At 35.2% G+C, this 20,960-nt stretch overlaps 1 protein-coding gene across 10 annotated transcripts in view; it reads left to right on the forward strand.

Annotated features, from left to right (window-relative positions):
- The window catches only part of PRR16 (proline rich 16), a 388,847-nt gene that overhangs the window by 268,426 nt on the left and 99,461 nt on the right, over positions 1–20,960 (forward strand). For 8 of the 10 annotated variants that reach the window (XM_054684538.2, XM_054684539.2, XM_054684537.2 and 5 more), the window contains one exon: positions 10,937–20,537. In XM_054684538.2, the coding sequence (XP_054540513.2) occupies positions 10,937–11,692 (756 nt within the window). In that variant the 3' untranslated portion in view covers positions 11,693–20,537. Of the gene's footprint in view, positions 1–10,936; positions 20,538–20,960 lie in introns of those variants that run through there. The other 2 variants (XR_008548073.2, XR_010156987.1) reach the window with 1 other exon arrangement.

Here is a 20,960-nt window from a genome sequence, read left to right on the forward strand (position 1 = left end):
GCATCTCTAAATAGATTAATTAGACTTAATACAAAGTTCTATTTAGTTCACTAATAATGGCAGCTTCATCTTTAACATTGATCAATTCATTCATTTTGGTCTTTCTGTTTTGTGTTGTTGCTTATTTCAAAAATCTCATGATACTTAGTCATATGTTCTTATAGATGTTTTAGAATCTTCCCACATATGGAGCAAGAGCAAATGGCTGGATACTGTGACTCCATCTTCCTGACTTTCCCAGTGAAAAAAATGGAGAGCTTTATTCAGAGCTGCTGTTAACCCGTACTCAGAGCATTCTTATCCAGTGACATTGTTCCATATTCTTATAGCAAGGATTTCAGTTTTTTTTTAAGGTTATTAGCTGTTACTATGTTGCCAATCGTGTTGTATGTGAAAGAGTGTGGGGCCATTAGACACAATGTGTTCTTGTTAAATACAGTGATTCAACAATGCCCCACTCTAACTTTTGTATTACTTCTCACTTCCACTTTTTTCTGTATTCCACTTTCAAATTTGAAGTCCTTCTGGGACTTCATCAGTACTTTTTCCACCTTTTTATTAACTCATCTGTATATTTATAAAAGTATCTGGTTAGATTTCACTTTTCTCTGAAAGTTTCCTGAGTTTATTACTATTCTTACTTCTTTACTCTCATTTAAAGATGATCTGAGGAGGAAGACATGAAGTACATATGGTCAGTCTCATTTAAACTAGAAACTTATTTTTTATCTTCAATGTCTTACATATTACCAGATGAATAGTACTTGCACAATAAATTATAATTGAATCCAATTGAACACACAGAAAAATAAGACAAACTGCATTATAGTTTTACTTGCTTTTGACCAAAAATATTATTAGGTATTAAATACTTAATTTATTAGGCTCAACTATGAATAATGATTGTTGTCTATTTTAAAATCTAGTTTATTTCCAGATAACAGGATGTAAGTTGCCACTTATATGCATATTATAAAAGGAAACAACACAACACCTCCCAAAAATCCACCTTACTCTGTTTCCAAAAAAAACTTGCAAAAAAAAATTTCGTAAAAATTTTTAAGTATATATCCTCCATATTTACTTTCTGACAGTATGATTAGATATGTGCCTCTGTGTGGGTGTGTGTATTTTATTGTCACTGTTTGTTTTAGTATCTCTTTCAGAGAAAGCTTGTTGCTTTGGAATATCCTTTCTTCTTAATTTTGTAGAAGAACCATATCCCAGATAAAGGTCTACATTCCCCAGTATCCATGTATCAAGATGACTTTATTTTGACTGGTGAGATGTAAGCAAATAAAATGTATTGCTCCTAAAACATCTCCTTAAAAAAGAGTAGTTATGACTTCCCCACCCTATTTCATTCTACCTTTTGAAATGTATAAGTGAAGGCAGGGCCCCATTCCTGAATTTGGACATGAAAATGGAGCCCACCCCCTTGGTATAGCAGAGCAGAAAGTTAGACCTTGGGTCTCTAACAACATCAAGATCGTCTAACTTACTCTGGATTATGTTTATTTTATATATATATATATATATATATATGTGTGTATATATGTATGCTTTTTCAAATATATCAAGGAAAAAAAGAAAGAGTTAAATAATACAATTATGGTGCTTGAGATGTTTCAGACAGCAAAGACAGACATGCTTAATTGCTTTAGGTGATAAGGAGAACTTAAGAACAATGTGGAACTATGTCAGGATCCGATTGGCCTCATCTCTAAGAAACAATAATATTGTTAACGAAATATGATTCCTCTAGAAGTCCAGAGACAGGCCCAGGAACCCAATGCAGTTCTAGTCTTCCCTTTGGAAAAAAGCATTTAGTGAAGTTCCCCTGAGCGACTTTTTCATAATGGACATTGGACATTTTCAGAAGTCAAAAGAGGCCCGAGTCACTCCTAATTTTTAAGGTTTTTATAGATTCTTCTAAATAAATAAATACCAAAGAGAAGTTAGCCAAATTGTGATATAATTTAAATGTTTCCATTTATTACATTGTTTCTAACACAAGTAGAATTCAATATAATTTTACCTTTCAGAAGATAACCACAGTGTTTATTCACACATATCAAGTCATATACAGTCTATCAGAAATACTGTGATCTAGCAGCAGAACACGAAGTTGTAGGCTGTATAATGAAGTGCTTATTTTCATCCTGTCAGTAGATCATTAGGATAGGTGGGTAGAGATTTTTAACATTTTATATGAAGTGTGTTTGCGATGACTATGAACTCAGGGCAAAGTGGCCCTACTGTGTCCTTGCTGGAATATCCTCACTGTTGACTTCACTACTTCCTGCCTCGCCTCTGTTAGGCTTATATGAGGGCTCTTCCAGAGGAGGGTATGTCAGTTGCTATCCTATATATTATGCCCGTGTTGGACACAGTTCTTTTACCGACCAGCATTTGGACTCAGCTACTGAGAAAGGTCAAATAGTTATGGGAAGGTAGTGTATTTACCGGTCTTCTTCTCTTGTTAGAAATTCCTATAGCTCCCATTAATTTCTCTTTTCAGTTCTTTGCTGACAATGCCACCATATTTAAATTGTGATTGTTTTTCTAAGTCAATCTTAAAGATCTTACAGGAATCTATAAATCTTCTTGGAAAGGTTTCCGTCAGGGTTAAGTTCCTTTTTTCTCTCCATTAAGTTTGTTATTGCAAATTCTTGTGGTTGAGAATTTTGACAAGGAGGAGCTAAAGATTCACTCAAATTGAAAGAGGTTTTCATTTTGTTTTGTTCTTAAGGCAATTGAATTTTTTTTTAATTAAAAAAGATAAGTAAGATTTAGGTTCTAAATGCACTTAGTGCTATATGAAAATTTATTTGAAGAAAAGTATATACTTAAACTCTCTTAGTTGTTTTGGAGTTGGACTAAACTGCTTTTTCTTTTTCTGTTTCTTTTTTCTTTTCTTTTTTTTTTTTTTTGAGATGGAGTTTCGCTCTGTCGCCCAGGCTGGAGTTCAGTGGCGCCATCTCGGCTCACTGCAAGCTCCGCCTCCTGGGTTCACGCCATTCTCCTGCCTCAGCCTCCCGAATAGCTGGGACAACAGGCGCCGGCCACCACGCCTGGCTAATTTTTTGTATTTTTAGTAGAGACGGGGTTTCACCGTGTTAGCCAGGATGGTGTCGATCTCCTGACCCGGTGATCCGCCTGCCTCGGCCTCCCAAAGTGCTGGGATTAAGCTGTAAACTGCTTTTTATGTCAAGCTTTGGAGCAAGGCTTTACGAGTTAGGCAAAATAGGAAGAGAGCTCACCAAGTCTCACCAATTCTGTATTTTTCTCTGTCTAATCCATTTTTATGTGTCTTTCTGGGCCATCTGGGATTGCAGGGATTAAAGATGTTGAAAATCAGACCCAACCATGGAAAGCTGGGGTAGGATGGAAATAAAGGCAACAAATGACTTTTTCCATAGTATCTACATTTATTCAATTACCTCACTAGGCAAATTCTTCGTGAATTCTTACTATGTGCAGTCACTGTGCTCTCTGCCAGGGATAAAAGATGGAAACACATGCTTATATGTTCTGAGGGGAATACGCATAAATAGACAGTCCCAATACATTAAGGCAATTGTAGTAATAAAAGGACAAAGCAGAGTAGGAGCTTAGGAAAAGGATCTACTAGTAGTTTTTTTATCTTGCTACTTTGCTGAATTTGTTTACCAATTCTAATAGTGTTTTGATGGAGTTTCTAGTCTTTTCTAAATATAAGATCATATCATCTGCAAATAAAGATAATTTAACTTCTTATTTTCCAATTTGGATTCCCTTTATTTCTTTCTCTTATCTAATTGCTGTAGCTAGAACATCTGAATTCCACTCTAATGACACCTCTGTGGTGCCATTACCTTTATTCATTGCAGTTTAAGATTTATAGAAGTAATATAAACTGAATTTGGATTTCCACAAATAACTTAGATTATATAATTATTTAATTTCTTCTTAATCTGCTTTTCTGTTTTGAAATTAGATATATTTATCCATATGTGAAAATATTGAGATTGAAATATTGAAATATTGAAAATATTGTGATTCCTAACTCATATTTATCACTATTCTTAATTATTCCACAGTCTACTATAGCTTCCTTGTATACATGGTTTAAAAAACCTCACAACATCTGCCATTATCCTTGTTTTAAAACTCTCTTTGTTTCACTGTGATTAACAAAGTCCTCGACAGACCCAAATAACCACAATTATTTGGACAAACGACTCAATTTCAAGTTTGAGATACATTTTTTTCTAGATACCTGATGTTTAGTTGTGGATGTTCCTAGATTTATGATTGATGCCATGCTATCTTCTCACCTCCAAATGTCTGCAAAAAATCTATCCCTTCAGTCCTACTTTCTCTCATTTTGTTTTATCTTTAATTTCTATCATGCCTGTGGTTACTATTCCTTTAGGTGCAATTTCATACTTTGAAATACCTTAAGCAAAACAGAGATGTGCAATTATAAGGATATAGTGGATTCCTTTTCTAGGTGATTTATTTACTTCTCACTTGGCTGTAATAAAATCTAATTGGTTAAGTAAATAAAATGCAGCACCCTTCAGTATGTTTTCCACATAGCATCTGTAAGATTTACTTATTTTATTTCTTTCTAAATATATTTAGCTAATGTTAGATATTTACTATTCAACCTTAAGAGAAAGGGGAAGAAACCCTGCCCTTTGCCACACACTGATGGACTTGAACGACATTATGCTAAATGAAATAAGCCAGATACAGAAAGAAAAATATTGCATGATCTTACTTATATATGGAATCTAAAACAACAACAACAAAAACAACAAAATCAGTGGTTACCATGGTCTGAGTTAGGGGACAGGGAATGGGGAAATGTAGGTCAAAGGATACGAAATAGCAAATATGTAGGATGAACACATTGAAAGATTTAATGTACAATATAAGGGCTATAGTTAATAATATTGTATTGTATTCAGGATTTTTGCTAAATTAGTAGATTATAGCTGCTCTTGTTGGGGAGAAATGGGTAACTATGTGAGATGATGGATATGCTCATTCGTTCCACTGTAAAAACCACTTCACTGTATATGCATTTTATAACCTCATGTGTACCTTAAATATCCACAATAAAATTTATTTAACAGATGTTAACATTTTCTTAGCATGACTTTATATCCTTTTAAAAGAAACAAAATATTGATGTTATGTAGCTGATGCCTTCCCTCATTCGTTCCTGTCTCCTTCTCTGAATTTGATGTGTATTATTTATTTCCAGGTATTAACTAAACTACCTGTGCTTGTATGCATAAACAAGATATACCTACTGAATATATCTTTTTATTATTTCTTAAAATATTCAACATTAGGTTTTTGAGATTTATCCCTGCTGATACATATAGAACTAGTTAATTCATTTTAACTACTTTATATTTGCTAACACAGTCACTTCTTAATATTTAGGTTGTTTCCAATTTCTTGCTATACCAAAAGTGAAAAACCTGCAAGGAATATCCTTGTGTATTTCCAACCCTGTGAACATCTATTGGACTTTCCCTGGCGTTCGAGGCTGTGTTCCTAGTAGAATTGCCACAAAGTGTGTACCTTATTCAATTTATAAGATATTCTTTAAAAGTTGTCTGAACTGACTGAATTTACATTTGCACTGACAATGCATAAGTTCCAATTATAGATATCATCACCAACAATTGGGATTATCAGGTTGTTTCATTTTTACCAAATCATTGAGTTTGAAATGTTATGCTGTTTTCTCAAGTTTGCGTGACCTCAATTACTAGTAAGACTGAGTGTGTGGTTTTTAGTGTTTGGAAATTTGTGTTCACTTCATGTGAATTGCTACTTCATAATCTTTTTTCCACTCATGTGTGTGTACACATGAACATGAACTCTAAATTATGTTTTATTTATTCACCTAAGTTGGTATAGATACTATATGTTGCTTTGCTTAAGAAAGATTTGGACTAAGTTCTGTGCTTGGAATTAATATGGCTGCATTAGGTTGCATCTGGATATTTGCCTGATAATATCTTATTTCTATAACTTTATATTGTCTTTCTGTGTCTCTTTTTGACAGCAATCACTACTTTTATACATTATTTTAATCTATTTACACTCTTGTGATTGCAAATATATTGGCATCATTTATTCTATTGTATAGAGTGACTTTCATTTACGATGCTTTTTGTTGTCATTTTTTAAGATTTCTTATTTTCTGCCATGTTAGATTTATTGAGTTCCCTTTGCTCGCTTTTTATTTCTTATTTATTTTGGAAGTGGTAATTTTATATCTGTTATTTCAATAGTTTCTGTAAAATTTACACATGTACTTTTGACTTAATAAAGTTAATCAGTATCGGATAGATAATAATTTTCCTCACACACACAACAAAGACAATGAACTTAAATAGTTTAATTCTGATTGTCCTACAGACATGTTCTTTTTCCTAGTATTTAGCTTCACATTTTTCTTACCCTGTCCCAAATTAGTCATTAATATATTATGTTTTGTAATCAATGCATAACTTGACTTACTTGTTTACCAATGCCTTTGTTTATCTATGCTTCTTGCATTCCAGTTCTTCCTTCTGATTATTTACCTTTCACTGAATTTTCATTTATCAGTACTTTCAATACTGAGCTATAAGAGCAATACTCTCTCAGTCTTTGTTGTCTAAAAATGTCTATTTCTCTCACTTCTATATCAGTTAAACTATATTAACATTCCCAATTATTTTTCAGTATGAACCTATTTCTAAATTTTCTTGGGACCACTGTTACTTGTGGGAAGATCTGTCAGCCTAATTTTTGTTACTCTATAAATATTTGGTGTTCCCTTTTTTGTGGTTGTAAAACTTTTATCATTGCTTTTCAGTGTTTTCTGGTTTCACTATGGTATGTCTGAGTGAGAGTTTGTTTATATTTTCTTGTTTGAAACTCTGTGTACTTTAGAGGACACTTCAGTTCTGAAAGTACTAATTCATTGTCTGTTTGAATACTACATCTCTCACTTCTGCAACTCTTTAAAAGAAAAATATGTGGTACTTTATCATATCATCTCAAAGGCTCTCACAGGATAGCTGCTACCTAACTATCCAACCTCATCTCTCACAGTGCCCTTGAGCCAAAACAGTCTTTAAATCACTCACACTCAGGTGATCTCTTCTGTCAGAGGACCTTTATCAGGCTCTTTTCTGAGTAGACTGCTTGAACCACTCTTCTGCCAGTAAGCTCCAACTCATCCTTACAGAATGCTTCACTGACCTTTCTGATGGGGTCTTCCTCTTCTCTTATAGCATCTTATATTCTTCAGAGCGCTTGAGCTACTTGCACTTTTAAAATTACTTGTTTGAGGATCTAGTCAAAGTGAGGCCCTTTCATGGATTGTCTGCTCCATGAAAGCAGTGTTTTGTTTGTTTTTTATTCTCTTGGAATTTTATAGGCACTCGGGAAATAACGTAGAGACTGAAACCAGGTAGGAAGCATAAAACCAGCAGGAACTGAGGTGGCATTTATTCATCTCTGAAAATCAGCTTCACTTCCCTCCTAAAAGACCTGTTTTCTCTCATTTGCTGCAGAATTTACTATGATAAAATGTGTGGGGTAGATAACCTCCAGGTGAAATAGGACAAGGACCCATGAGCCAAGACTGTCTCTCTACCTCTCACATTCTTTAGATAGCCTTTCATTTTAGTTTCTAGACAGAGCTTGAGAATATGCAACCAACTCGGTGGTCATTTATGGATAAATTCTTTCCTTCCCATTTTCTTCTAGAATAACTGAATAAGTTTTGAAATAACAACCACTTCCAAGAATCAAATTGGAGAGAAAATGCTTTTGCTCACACTTAAACTGAAGAAATAACCCTCGGAGCATTTACTTAACAAATATTTGCTGAGCCCCTAATTAGTACCGGTTGTTATGTTAGGCCTTTAGAATGCAATAGGAAAAATTTTAAGGATGTGTTAGAGTTAACCTGACTAAGAGAAGAAGGAAGAGCATTTCAAGAAGAAATAATGGTTTGTGCAAACATTCTGTGGCAGGAAGCAGACAAGCAATTTTGAGGGCCTAAAGAATACCAGAGAGATTGGGAACAGAAATACAGAGTTGAGGACTGAGAGTTATTTAGGAGCATGAGACAATGACTAGAACTGACTCATACTAGCTAAAAACCAATCATATTTTTTTAAAATTTTGTGAGCTGGTTGGTTGTTAAACACAACAGTTATTAAAAGTGAAACTGGGCTGAAGCGAGTGGATCATGAGGTCAGGCGTTTGAGACCAGCCTGGCCAACATAGTGAAATCGCGTCTCTTTTTGTATTTTGTAAAAATACAAAAAATTAGGTGGGTGTGATGGTGGGTGCCTGTAATCCCAGCTACTTGGGAGGCTGAGGTGGGAGAATTGCTTGAACCTGGGAGATGGAGGTTGCGGTGAGCTGAGATCGCATCACTGCACTCCAGCCTGGGCGACAGTGTGACACTCCGTCTCAAAAAAAAAAAAAAAAAAGTGAAAGTGTATAAACTTAAACTAATTACATTAAAAACAAAGGTTTTCTAATTGTTCCCTGTTATTTTTAATTATTTTACTGCAGTTCACTATTATTTGTGCTCCTGAGTTTATTTATGTATAGTACACTTTTTAATTGTATGCTACTGTACATTTATTCCCAACCTCAGGTTCAGTAATGTCGCATGACTAACCTGAAATCAACCACAGTGGAATTTTACACAAAACCTTTCAAATGAAGACTTCCTTACACTGCCAAGAGCCAGCTGATAAACACCAGTATTCCATTGAGTGAGACTATGCAGAATCCTGAAGTCTGTTTTCAGAATTGATCTTTATCACAGGAGAAATGAGCAGACACAGAAAGGATTTAAACAGGGAGTTAACAAAAGCACACTTCTGCTTCAAAAAAAACCCAAAAAAGTCATTGAGACTACTGAAATGAAAAAAAGCAAAGTGGCTTTAGATGGTCCATACAGTAAATCATAGAGGCTCAGAGTAGGATGACAGAAGTGAAAATGGAGGAAAGTGAATGGATTTAAGATTCATTATTTAGGAGCTAAAATAGAAGGACTTGTTCTCCTGACCAGAAGGTGAGTGAAAGGGTGATATCAAATAGAGTTTCTGGATTTCTGATTATTCAGATGTGAGGTTTGTGCTGTCATTTGCTAAAATAGAAAATACTAGAAGAAATTTGTTGAATTTACTATATTTGTTGAATGTTTTGAAACTGCTGAGTTTGCAGGCCTTCGAGACATCCAAAGACTGAGCCCTGGTGGCCTTTACCTGCCTGGTGGAATCAATCACTTAAGAGTCTCATGAGGAGGAAGTAAAGTCTATATCCTGTCCAACGTCTAGATGCTTTTGGTGTTTTCATTTTGAGCCCAATCCTGCCACCATGTGACAAAGAGCCAACTTCACAGTTGATTAAACTTAGACCTAAGTAAGAGAGGAGGGAAAAATCTCCATATGGAATAAATGTGATGGAAATGTGTGAAATGAAGGAACTGTCTCCTTACATAAATTGTTTTTAAAACAACCCATAACTTTTCCATTCTCATATATGTATAACAGTGCATGTATGGTGGCTATGAGAATGGCCTCCAAGACCTCTGAATGCAGAGTGTAAATGACTGAGGACCCTGATGCTGTACTCTGAAAGTCAGCATTTGAGCAGTGACCACACTGCTGCTCCCAGCCAATGACTGAACAGGGCAGAGACACTAAGGTAGCCCTGTTATGGGAGATGTCAGACTCCCCAGTATCCTTGCCAAAGTCTCCTTAGAACTGCATTGTCTAAGATACCTCCATTCAATGTTCCTATCTTCACAACCTCTCTCCTTAACGTGGGTTCCCACCTGTCTTATGCTCTGATGCCTCTGCCAGCCTTATCTGAGTCCCTGGCTCCTCTGCCTGGTACCTGTAGTAGCCCTTGACTGGTGTGACTTCCTGTCATTCATCCAGTGATAGTAAACATCTGCTTTGTATTAGTTTAGGGTCCTGGGCCCAAATAATTTTCTTTCCCTTTCTCCAAGGCGAGACAGCTTTTGCTTCTACCCTCTCTCAGAAGCAAAATATCTTTGCCTGTGTCTTACAGGTTGGAGGGTTTCTTGCTACTGCACCAGTAAAGGTTCTGCTTTATAAGGGAGAACAGTCTGAGAAGTAAATGGGGTTTTGTGCCTGTGTGCCCACCAGGGGCTCTCTTCCATCTCTTTCCTCCTCTCAGCATGAGACGTCTGTGTAAAGGAGGCCATGAGTGAGTACAGATGATACTGTGTCTGAGACTCCCAAGGATTCTAAATTGTCATAATAGCACATATTCAACCTTTAATTAGTCATCAAAGTTTTAGTTGCTTTCTTCATTCACTCTGATGGTTGCTGCCTTTTTTCCTGTGATTTTCTAGAGGTTGAACGTTGATGTTTTCTGTATATCCTCGGAGGGCTTGAAACTCTCGACAGTTGAGTTCATTTGGTTGCCTTGTGAGGTCAAGTCTCTGTTGGTCTCAAGAAAATTTATGATTTTGCAGATTATCTTTTTTTTAAATTTCAAGATTGGAAGCAATGTTCTCCTACAGCTTTCTGCATGTTAAGCAGAAGGGAAATGCCCTCTGATTATTTTTAAAAATCAGTTATATTCCTGCATCAGGTTTCATATTTTATGGGTGGGTATATCAGAGTCAGAAATAGAATGTATATATAAATCATATGTTATGTTCTAAGCATGTTAAATTACATTATCATACAGTTGGTCCTCTGTGTGATGGTCACTATTCTGTAAATTTATTGACTGAAAACATCAAGCAGCAATGGAATGTTCAGTTCAATATCAGTTAAAGCTTCCATAGCAGATTTCCCCTAGACAAAAATAAATTGTTTCTAGTATACTTTGTTTGGGTCATTCTTCAAAACAGTTACCTTGTCCTTTCCACTAGGTGGTTGACCAGATTGACACCCTGACCTCTGACCTACAGCTGGAGGATGAGATGACTGACAGCTCCAAAACGGACACGCTGAATAGTAGCTCAAGTGGCACAACAGCCTCCAGCCTAGAGAAGATCAAAGTGCAGGCTAATGCACCGCTTATTAAACCCCCAGCACACCCATCTGCTATCCTCACGGTCCTGAGAAAGCCAAACCCTCCACCACCTCCTCCAAGGTTGACACCTGTGAAGTGTGAAGACCCCAAAAGGGTGGTTCCAACTGCCAATCCTGTAAAAACCAATGGCAACCTTCTACGAAATGGAGGCTTACCAGGTGGACCTAACAAAATTCCAAATGGAGATATCTGCTGCATACCCAACAGTAACTTGGACAAGGCTCCAGTCCAGCTTCTGATGCATAGACCTGAAAAAGACAGATGTCCCCAGGCAGGGCCTCGAGAACGAGTTCGGTTTAATGAAAAAGTACAGTACCATGGCTATTGTCCTGACTGTGATACCCGGTATAACATAAAAAACAGGGAGGTCCACTTACACAGCGAACCTGTCCACCCACCAGGAAAGATTCCTCACCAAGGCCCTCCCCTCCCTCCTACACCCCATCTCCCTCCTTTCCCACTAGAAAATGGGGGAATGGGAATAAGCCACAGTAACAGCTTCCCCCCTATCAGACCTGCAACTGTGCCTCCTCCCACTGCACCAAAACCACAGAAGACGATCTTGAGGAAGTCAACCACTACAACCGTGTGATGTATGCCATTAAAAAAATTGTTTTTTTAATTTTCTATATTATAAACATAAAATAAGTAATGAGCACTTTCTACTCAAGCAATAAAAAGCCCAAATATATTAATCCTGCATTCAGCAAAGTGGCATAAAAATCACCTGGTAAGTATGCAGCACATTGCTTATATCCTGGGTATGCATTATTTTAAATGTTGTATCATTAAAAACCTCAGAATGATGAAAAATATGAATGATGCATTGTTTTTGCAATTGACCTATGACAAACTGTGAACCTGCAGATTTCACCTATTTTGATTTACTATAAGAGCTGGGATTTGATTCATTTTATTTATGCCTAAGTCATCTATGCATTAACATGTCATATTCTTAACTTTGATCTAATGCTTTTTACTAGGAAATTTTAATACTGAAGGACTATTTTATTATTTTTTTCTAAAGATGTTTGTCACTAGTTTTTCATTATTAAATGCTGAGGCCAATACCAAGAAGTTTATTTTCTATATTATACAATTATGAATTACATGCTCAGCTATATATGTAATAAAATACTTTGGTCTGTGGAAATATTGTTAAATCAATAAACAATAGTAAATAATGACAAAAGCAAATGTTCCTCAGAATTAAAATGAAGTAGTGGTTCATTTAATCTCACTTAACATTCCTCAATATGGGCAGCAAATCTGACAGAGTTTGGAGAAGTTACAGTGAGTGTATATCAGAATTTTCTAAATGAAATATCATATTCCACATCTTAAATCAAAATTTACACACTACATATTTTATACTTCCATTTGGTACTTCAAGAGCCTTCTGTTGAACTCTCCCTATGTTGCCAAGCCCTCCTCATACTCAGCATTCTTCCAGGATGTATCCTAAACTATTATATTGAGGCTGTAGGGTGTTTTGCCTCCTGCATTAGCAAGCTCTCTGCCTCCCCAAGTGGACCCACATTTATAGGAGAATTATAGGGGGATATCTGAATGCTTCTGGTATCAGGATGTGTTCAGCATTTGGCATAAGTTTTTCCCCCTCAGAGTTGAAAGATACCATGGGCTGTTGCTGTCTTCTAAAAGAAAGAGAAGAAATCTTTCCTTCTAACATCAAATAAAAATCCTCCTCTTCCGTCTTATCTACCAACTTAACAAACTTTACCCACCCATGGTCCAAATTTAACTTCCAATTTTATTAATTTCAACTGATGAGATATTTTGTCCTGGAGCTGGAAATGAGTTTCTCTCCCCTAGAGTTATGATGAGGACAGGTTCCTGAAAACAAAATTGGTTCATTAGTGGTAAGAGTAGGGGGAGTCATCTTTTGTGGAAATGTATTTATGGCATAACTTGATAAAGAATCCAATGACTTTTATGAATAGTTGGCTTTTGATCTCAAAACTGTAATCTTTGCACAGGCAGATAGCCTTCAATCGTATTTCTTTCCTGCCTTTTTCAAGCTAGATCATGGTAATTTGAATAGTGTTTTTGACAGCTTCCTATTAAAAATGATTATATATTTTAGATGGAATACAAAAAGAAAATAGGCCTTATTTTTTGAAGGAACAATCAAATGAGTAAAAAACAGAATGTCATGTTAAATATTTACTCAGCATGCGTTATGTTTCATAGGTGTTGGACATGAAGATAATGAAAGCAAAATAATCCGACTTAAACTAATCAGAAAGTTACAAAACATAGATCCATAATCAAGAAAGACCATAATCTAAAATTTGTTATCTGTATTATTAATATGTTTAATAGATATGAGCCAGGTAAATTATAGACTTATTAAATACCAAAATAATGTGTTCTTAACTTTTTAATGCATGCATTTAGTCTTGATATAAATAAAGCCAGGGTTTTATCATATTTCTAGGGTTAAATAATTACTTCCTTTCACATGTCTATCAAAAGCTAGACCGTTCAATATTATAAACAGTTGTAGAAGACATGCAGTTTTCTTTCTTCAACTCATCTTTCCTCTTCCACCAGTTACTGTGACCTAATAATCACCCTATAGTTTAAGACTGTGACACTTTTTGATGTCGGGGATCCAAGCCTGATCCCAAGGTAGAGCTTTCTAGCAACCACACATCACCTACAGAACAGATAATTTCCTTGCGATAAAGCAAGATGAATAAATTTAATCGTTCAAGCTGGTTGAGTAAGGATATTGAGCCAGACACCTAGAAACAATCTCAGTGTTCCAAATCCGTTTCTCTTTCTCTAAGTATAGGCAAAGCTTCTACATGAAAGACCATATTTTTCTGTGTGATTGGTGACATATACCAAAACTACACTTGTTTTTATTCAACACATAAATAACTAACTAACTGCTGGCTTAGAAATGTGAGTTAAATACCATCCCCCAAATGTTATAGTTTTGACCTTGCTAATAAGGACCTTACTCTTTTATGACAGTTTATTTATAATCAACATTTAATGTTAGATTACAGCACTCTTAGGACTTATTTTGAATTTATTTACTCCATGCTATTTCATTTTTTATTAATGCATGGAATATATTGTGCCAATATGTTTTCTTGCCCAAGTGATAATATTGCCACATTCACTGGAACTTAGTTATATTTTTGCATATATACAAACTTGTAAAACAGAAAGCAATTAACATAGAGCGTCATAATATTTGTCTGCAAACTTGTAATTAAAGTGTCATAAGTGGCAGCACAGTTTTTGCAATCAGCCAACATTGCTTCAAAATGTAAATGTTGAAGTGCAAGCTCTACACATCATCCGTTAAATCATCATAAAATATAGTACATATTTCCTCTTCCTAAAGACCATAAACAGAAATGTTTTCCTCAAATACTTGAAACTACGTTTTGTTAACAATGTGCATTTGAACACTTTTATTTACACATAGCGTTTATCACAGAGCCAGCCTTCATACTCCTTTGAAGGTGATGTTTCCACAAAATGTAAAATGGTAATACATTTCATTTTAAATAAAATAATATGATAATATCCATACTGTAAAAATAGGACATATTTCAAAAGGCATGGTAATCATTAATTAAATTGGAATAAACAGGGTGTTTTGGTTTTTTTTTTTTTTACTTTAGACAAAGATTTTCCCATTTTTGCTTTGTTGTATTTCTACTGATGAAAGTTGAAAAGAAAATAAAAATTGCCCAAAGTTATCTTCCACCTACCAATAGTTATAGCAGTTATAAAGGGAAATGAAACACATTTTTAAGGTCATGCTTAAGCCAAATCTAAAAATATGTTCACAAAAATACAAGGGCATACAAAAACAGAAATTTTTCACTCTTCTGATTTGACGTTATTATATCCATTTCTTCCCTCATTCATTGAATAATATTGGAAGAAATGAATCTACTATCAGCAGAAGTGTTTTAATTAACCTAAATTATCCTGTGTTTGAATTATAACTGCATCCTAATTATTAAATGAATAAAGGAATATGATACAGTCGATATGGCTTTCTGTGGACAGATCAGCATGACTAGAGCAGCAGCTACTCACAGTCTCTGAAACTATACAAGACCTTGAATCTACAGAGTCTAACTATAGCTCTTTTTGGGTGCTCTTTGAGGAAAATCTGCGTAGTTCTGCATATAATTGCACAAGGAATGGTGTGATCAAGTCATGAATCACTGCCGTGACTGAATTTTTTTTCCATGGATTCTATGTGATAATGCGATGCTGAGTCATGTAATTATCCTGAAGATTTCGTTACTTGCTTCTAATTCTCTGTCCCCAGCACATTTTGCTATAGCCTATGTTCCAAGTTGTAGCAAAAGTTTACATTGTAATATACTTTGATAAAATACTGATGATTTCTAACTGGGGAAATGATTTATGAGCAATAAATTTCTATAAAAAGCCATATCACGAAAGTAGATAAAGTGCACAGCATCAATTACTAGACATTTTCACAAAATCACATCACCTTTTCTGGGTCAATGTGTAACTGCGATAAGTTTAAATGTTTACAGTAAACATTTTGGAGTCTTCGAATTCTTCAAGTTACATGATTCTGAAATAATGGCAGATGTGATGCTGCGATTAGGGCACACAGTAGTGTTGAACATAAAACTGCAGTTAGCCTTATCTTGAATCAGGAGTAGCAATTATGTAGGCTGTCATTTCATTTGAAGCACTTGTATTTATCATTCTGATCTATTGGGGAAAAAAAATCTGAAGTGTAATATAAAGAAGCTTTACAAATAACTCTCTTTAAAATACGGTTAAATCGACATGGTAGGTATGGAATTGTGTAAAGACAAAGGGAAAATAAGGAGGAAATATTGCTTATAATTTATAACTTCTAGACTCATCAAATGTAGGTATATATATTCTTTCTCAAAGTTAACATATCTCTAATACTAATATATAACATGGGAATTAGTACACTTATTTACAAATGTAGAAATTCCAGACCTCAGTTTCAATATTCTGCCAAAATTTGCCCCTTGGTAAGTGTTGGGCTGGCATTTTGTGCTGCCAGCATGACTCAGCATGCTTTTTCTCTCCACAATATCGCCACTTAATTGTGTTCTTCATAGCCCCGAACTTCGTAAATCTTTCCTTTATTCTGATCAGTTATTTTGACGCTTGAAAGGGGTTACCTAATGTTGTTTTGACATTCTTTATGTGTTTGATCTTTGCAGAATATGAAGGGATTTCAGGCAATTTAGCTACCATCTAAAATGAATCAGCTGCTGAATAATGAAAGCTTCATTTTCTCATGTATTATACCAGTGGCTTCACCTTTTAGTTTTTTTTCTCTAAGTTCAAAGACTATTATTTTGGATCTTTTCCCTAAGAAGTTCTGATTCCACAGAATTATGCCATTGACCCTGACTCTGTCACTATCATACACTGGTGTTTCATTTGTGAATTTCATCTATTTAACATTGACCCCTAAAGCCAAAAGTAGCAATAGATCTGCTCCATGGAACCTCTAAAGAGTGCTTACAACTCTCTCTAATAAAAGCATTTCTATACTTTTGTTATTAGGCTATGGATATGATTTCCCTCTATTTCATAATATAATTGTCAATTATCCTAACCAATCAAAGGGATTTTAGACCAGCTAAATAAAACAATGTGTGCCTCAAGTGGGTCAGGGTTCATGGCAGCAAGACACATGCTATCTAATCCTTATCAAGGGCTTACTTTATTCTAAACACTCTTCGAAGGGTTTTACGTGAATATAAAACATCATTTCCTCAAAACATCTTTTTTTCCTTCATAACGACCCAATGTCTTGGACACAATTATTATCCACATTTTACATATGAGAAAACTGTGGTATTGGAAACTGGCTGCCCATGATCTTAGGGCCAACAAGTGGTCAAGCGGAATTATAAGTCAGGCAGTCTGCCTCCACAATCCATATTCTTCACCATCTTTCAGCACCACCTAAAAACATCGATCCTGCATTGTGTACAGGTAATCTGTAGAGCTGAACATCATCGTTTTCTGGAATTTGCCTTAGAAGGCTGTTGGGAGATATAACGTAGAAAACTAAACGTATTTCTGTGTTAGCCAAGATAGACTAGGCTGTATGCTATGGTAACAAATAACCCCAGTATCTCAAAAACATCTGAGTTCTTTGTTATGAACTCTGTCAGAGTTCACCCTGAGCCTGGGAGGATCTTTAGAGCAGGAGTCTCACAAGTAGTCATTCAAAAGTAAAGACTGTGTTGACTCTGGGAATCCAGCATTCTCATTGAGGATCATCACAACATAGAAAGGGGCAACTGGAGAATCTTACTGGCGCTTTTACATCAGTTAAGATTTATGCACCAAAGATTGGTGCTTTGACGCCCTTGCATGTGTCATTGGCCAAAGCTAGTCACATGGTCTTGTCTGTAGTCCCCTTGCCCAGAAATGGAAGGAGATGTGCATATGGGTGTGGGCCCAAGTCATACCCATCACAGTTTCAAAGGAGTAATTTTTTAGTGTTTGAATAATTTGAATATTTTATAGACTCTTGAAGACTTTCTTTTTATATTACCTAATGTTCACTTAACCTCACCATAAACTAGGATGCCATTTTATTTTAAACACAGATAGAAATGAATCTACTATAACCCTGCTAAAAGCTTAGTGGGGGGAATTAACAACATTTAATATGATGAGAATTGAGTTTTATTACAACTTTTAACAACCATATTTGAATTCTGTCTGAGAATAGTCACCAACAGGCATTTTTAATTTAAACACTTTAGAATTGCATACTAAATTTTCAGTTGTCAAGTTTCTGAATAAATCTTTCAATTATAATTAAGTTCCTAAATGAATTGTCCCCCAAATATTACATAAACCTAAATTGAAGATACATACTTATCTCTCCAGAATAGCCAAATAAATATCATGACTTACTACAGAAATTTAGGACCGTGATGATGTAAATTATGATATATGTATATATAATATTAATCTAGAGGACAATGTATTTGGATAAAAATATCAACTCGAAACAAGAAAGCCCGTGTTTGAGTCTCAGTCCTTCTAGATCTTAAGTGCTCCTGATAGAATTACTCAACCAGGTTTGAGATTTGGTTTAAAACGTAGATAATGGTGCCACTCTTTCCACCTAATGGGGATGTTGAGTCATTAAGTATGTATCCTGAGATCACCTGGACTCCTCCATTACAATGTAATAAACAATATCAACAGAAGGATGCTACAATTACATAAACCCCAGATGAACTTCTAAGGCAATGGGACTACAAGCTTCAGTTCTTTCCTAGACAGCAATGCTGAAATGCAAAATGGATGAGGCAAAACGGATATGCAATTTCAGAATTCAACAAGTCTGCAGGCTTCAGAGTTACTGAATAGACAGAGCCACTAAATTATTCTACTTCATTCTTTGTATAGGTCAGAAACGTCTCCCAAACTTTTATAATATCTTCTAGATTGGTGCTAACTAGACTATGTATGGTCTCATAGGAAATTACTATTTACTCAATGTTTTGCTTTAAATTTTACTGTGTTATTTGCATGGGATAAAAGCTCTTCTGCTAACACAGAGTGGGTTACACACATAGTTAAGGTCAGTTGTATCTTCTGTTTCCTTTATTTACTCAAACTTCAATTCTTTCTCAACTCATGTCTTTCTTGTAGTAACATTTATAGAAATGATATGTATTACCCCTGCTTAATTTTATCTAATCCTTCACAAGGTCGTGGTCCTGTACTCGTTCCTCAAATTACATGGTTTCACACATTTTATTTCTAAATATTTATTTCTCTGGTAACATTAATTGTCTATCTTCTATTACCACCCAGTTTCCTAACAATTTCACCTGTATTCCTCCTTTGAAGGACACCACCTGCCAACATGTTGTTATGAGGTCCTAATTACTTAATGAATGTGAAAATACTAAGAGTAAAACCTTGAACAAATACAAATCATTCTTATTAATTTGTGACACTTCTTACCAAATTACTCGTGTTCTTTGTTAATATGGTGGATTGTTTTTTATTTGCCTTAGTTGATGCTAATGATATTGTTTTCATCTTATTTATAAAGTAATCATTTTACTTAGATATTTTTGTAGTTTATATTATCAGGTAAGCCTAATAATTCTCTTAGAACCTTACCAATTCATCTGTAGAAGTCTCATTTTTGATGGATTACATTTTGTGAATTAGAAAGTCGGCAAATGAGCATGATAGAATTCTAAGAAAACTGAAACAAAAAGCATGGTTTATTAAACTGTTTTGACAAGTGTAGCCTAGTTTTAATTACAATAACTTGTAATAGCACATGAATAAATGTATTTAGAGTATAATTCGTGAAAGTAATTAAAGTCTAATACACTAGTCATCTTTACATCTTCTAAAAATATTCATACAAGAATAAACCATCTTTTGTTTTAAAAAAATATCTAGGTTTGTGGTTTAAAACTTAATTTTTCAGTGATATTTTAAAAATTCTGACCAAACATAAAAGTTTGTGATATATTTGAATACATATTTCAGTGAAGTGCATTTCAAAAGGACTGAGAACTGGAGTCCTATGGTTACAGTGATTTATGGTTTCATACATTCACCAATATGAATATTGCCAATAAAAGTCCGAAAATATCATCTGGCACTATTATTTTCTACCCGTTCAAACCACCCTTTATGACAAAAATGGAGTATTTGGATTGATTTATTTTATCTTTTTTAAAAACTTTATAGTTGTATCAAATAATGACTATATCTTATGTGATATTGAAAATACAGTACTGAAGTTCTGGGCCTTATAAAACAGATTTTTTTCTAAGTGGACTTATCAGTTATTAGAGAATTAATATTAAAATTAGCTCCTCCATATGACTTCTCAATAATTTTTCTGATTACCTAAACTCCAAATTTCAGCTATAGTTAGCTTTTCAATCTCTCATTTTTTTAAATCTAAGTAATTTTAACTTTTTGCCATGTCTTCCTTTGTAAAGTCATTCCCAATGACTGTCCTCAGATGGGCTTTTATAATCTCCCTTCTGAAAGTTGCATTTCCCACCTGCCTGCTCACTTGACCTCTTGCCTTAGTTTCTACTCCATCCTGCCAATACCCAATGGAGAAACTTTCCTCTCGCCATTTCATCTCAATCCAAAAATTTTGATGGTTTAGGACTATCTGCTATTTAAAATTCTTACGTCTGGTCTTGGCAGTCCTAACAAAAACACTTCAAAGTCTATCTTAATAATCTCCCAATCTAGCGACCCCAATACTGAGAAGGCTGCTCCAGCTGAGTAGTCTAATTACTGTTCCCCTGACATGCCTTGCTGCACCTTTTCCTGGATTTATGGCCCAGCCTGAAATAACTTCATTTTGTAAGCCTTGCTTTGTAGATTTTCACCATTTATCTGAGTCTTATCATAACTTGTAAAAAAAATCTTATTCTAACTTATATATATGTGTGTGTGTGTATATATATATATATATATATATATATATATATATATATAACCGGCCATGCACGGTGGCTCATGCCTGTAATCCCAGCACTTTGGGAGGCCAAGGTGGGTGGATCACGAGGTCAGGAGCTCGAGACCAGCCTGACAAAGGTGGTGAAACCGCGTCTTTACTAAAAATAAAAAAAATTAGCTGGACGTAGTGGCGAGCGCCTGTAGTCCCAACTACTCAGGAGGCTGAGGCAGGAGGATAGTGTGAACCCAGGAGGTGGAGGTTGCAGTGAGCCGAGATCGCGCCACTGCACTCCAGCCTGAGTGACAGAGAGAGCCTCCATCTCAAAAAACAAAAACAAAAAACCCACAGTGGTATAATG

This window comes from Pan troglodytes, chromosome 4 (genome assembly GCF_028858775.2).
Source record: "Pan troglodytes isolate AG18354 chromosome 4, NHGRI_mPanTro3-v2.0_pri, whole genome shotgun sequence".
In the NCBI taxonomy this organism is placed as follows: Eukaryota; Metazoa; Chordata; class Mammalia; order Primates; family Hominidae; genus Pan; species Pan troglodytes.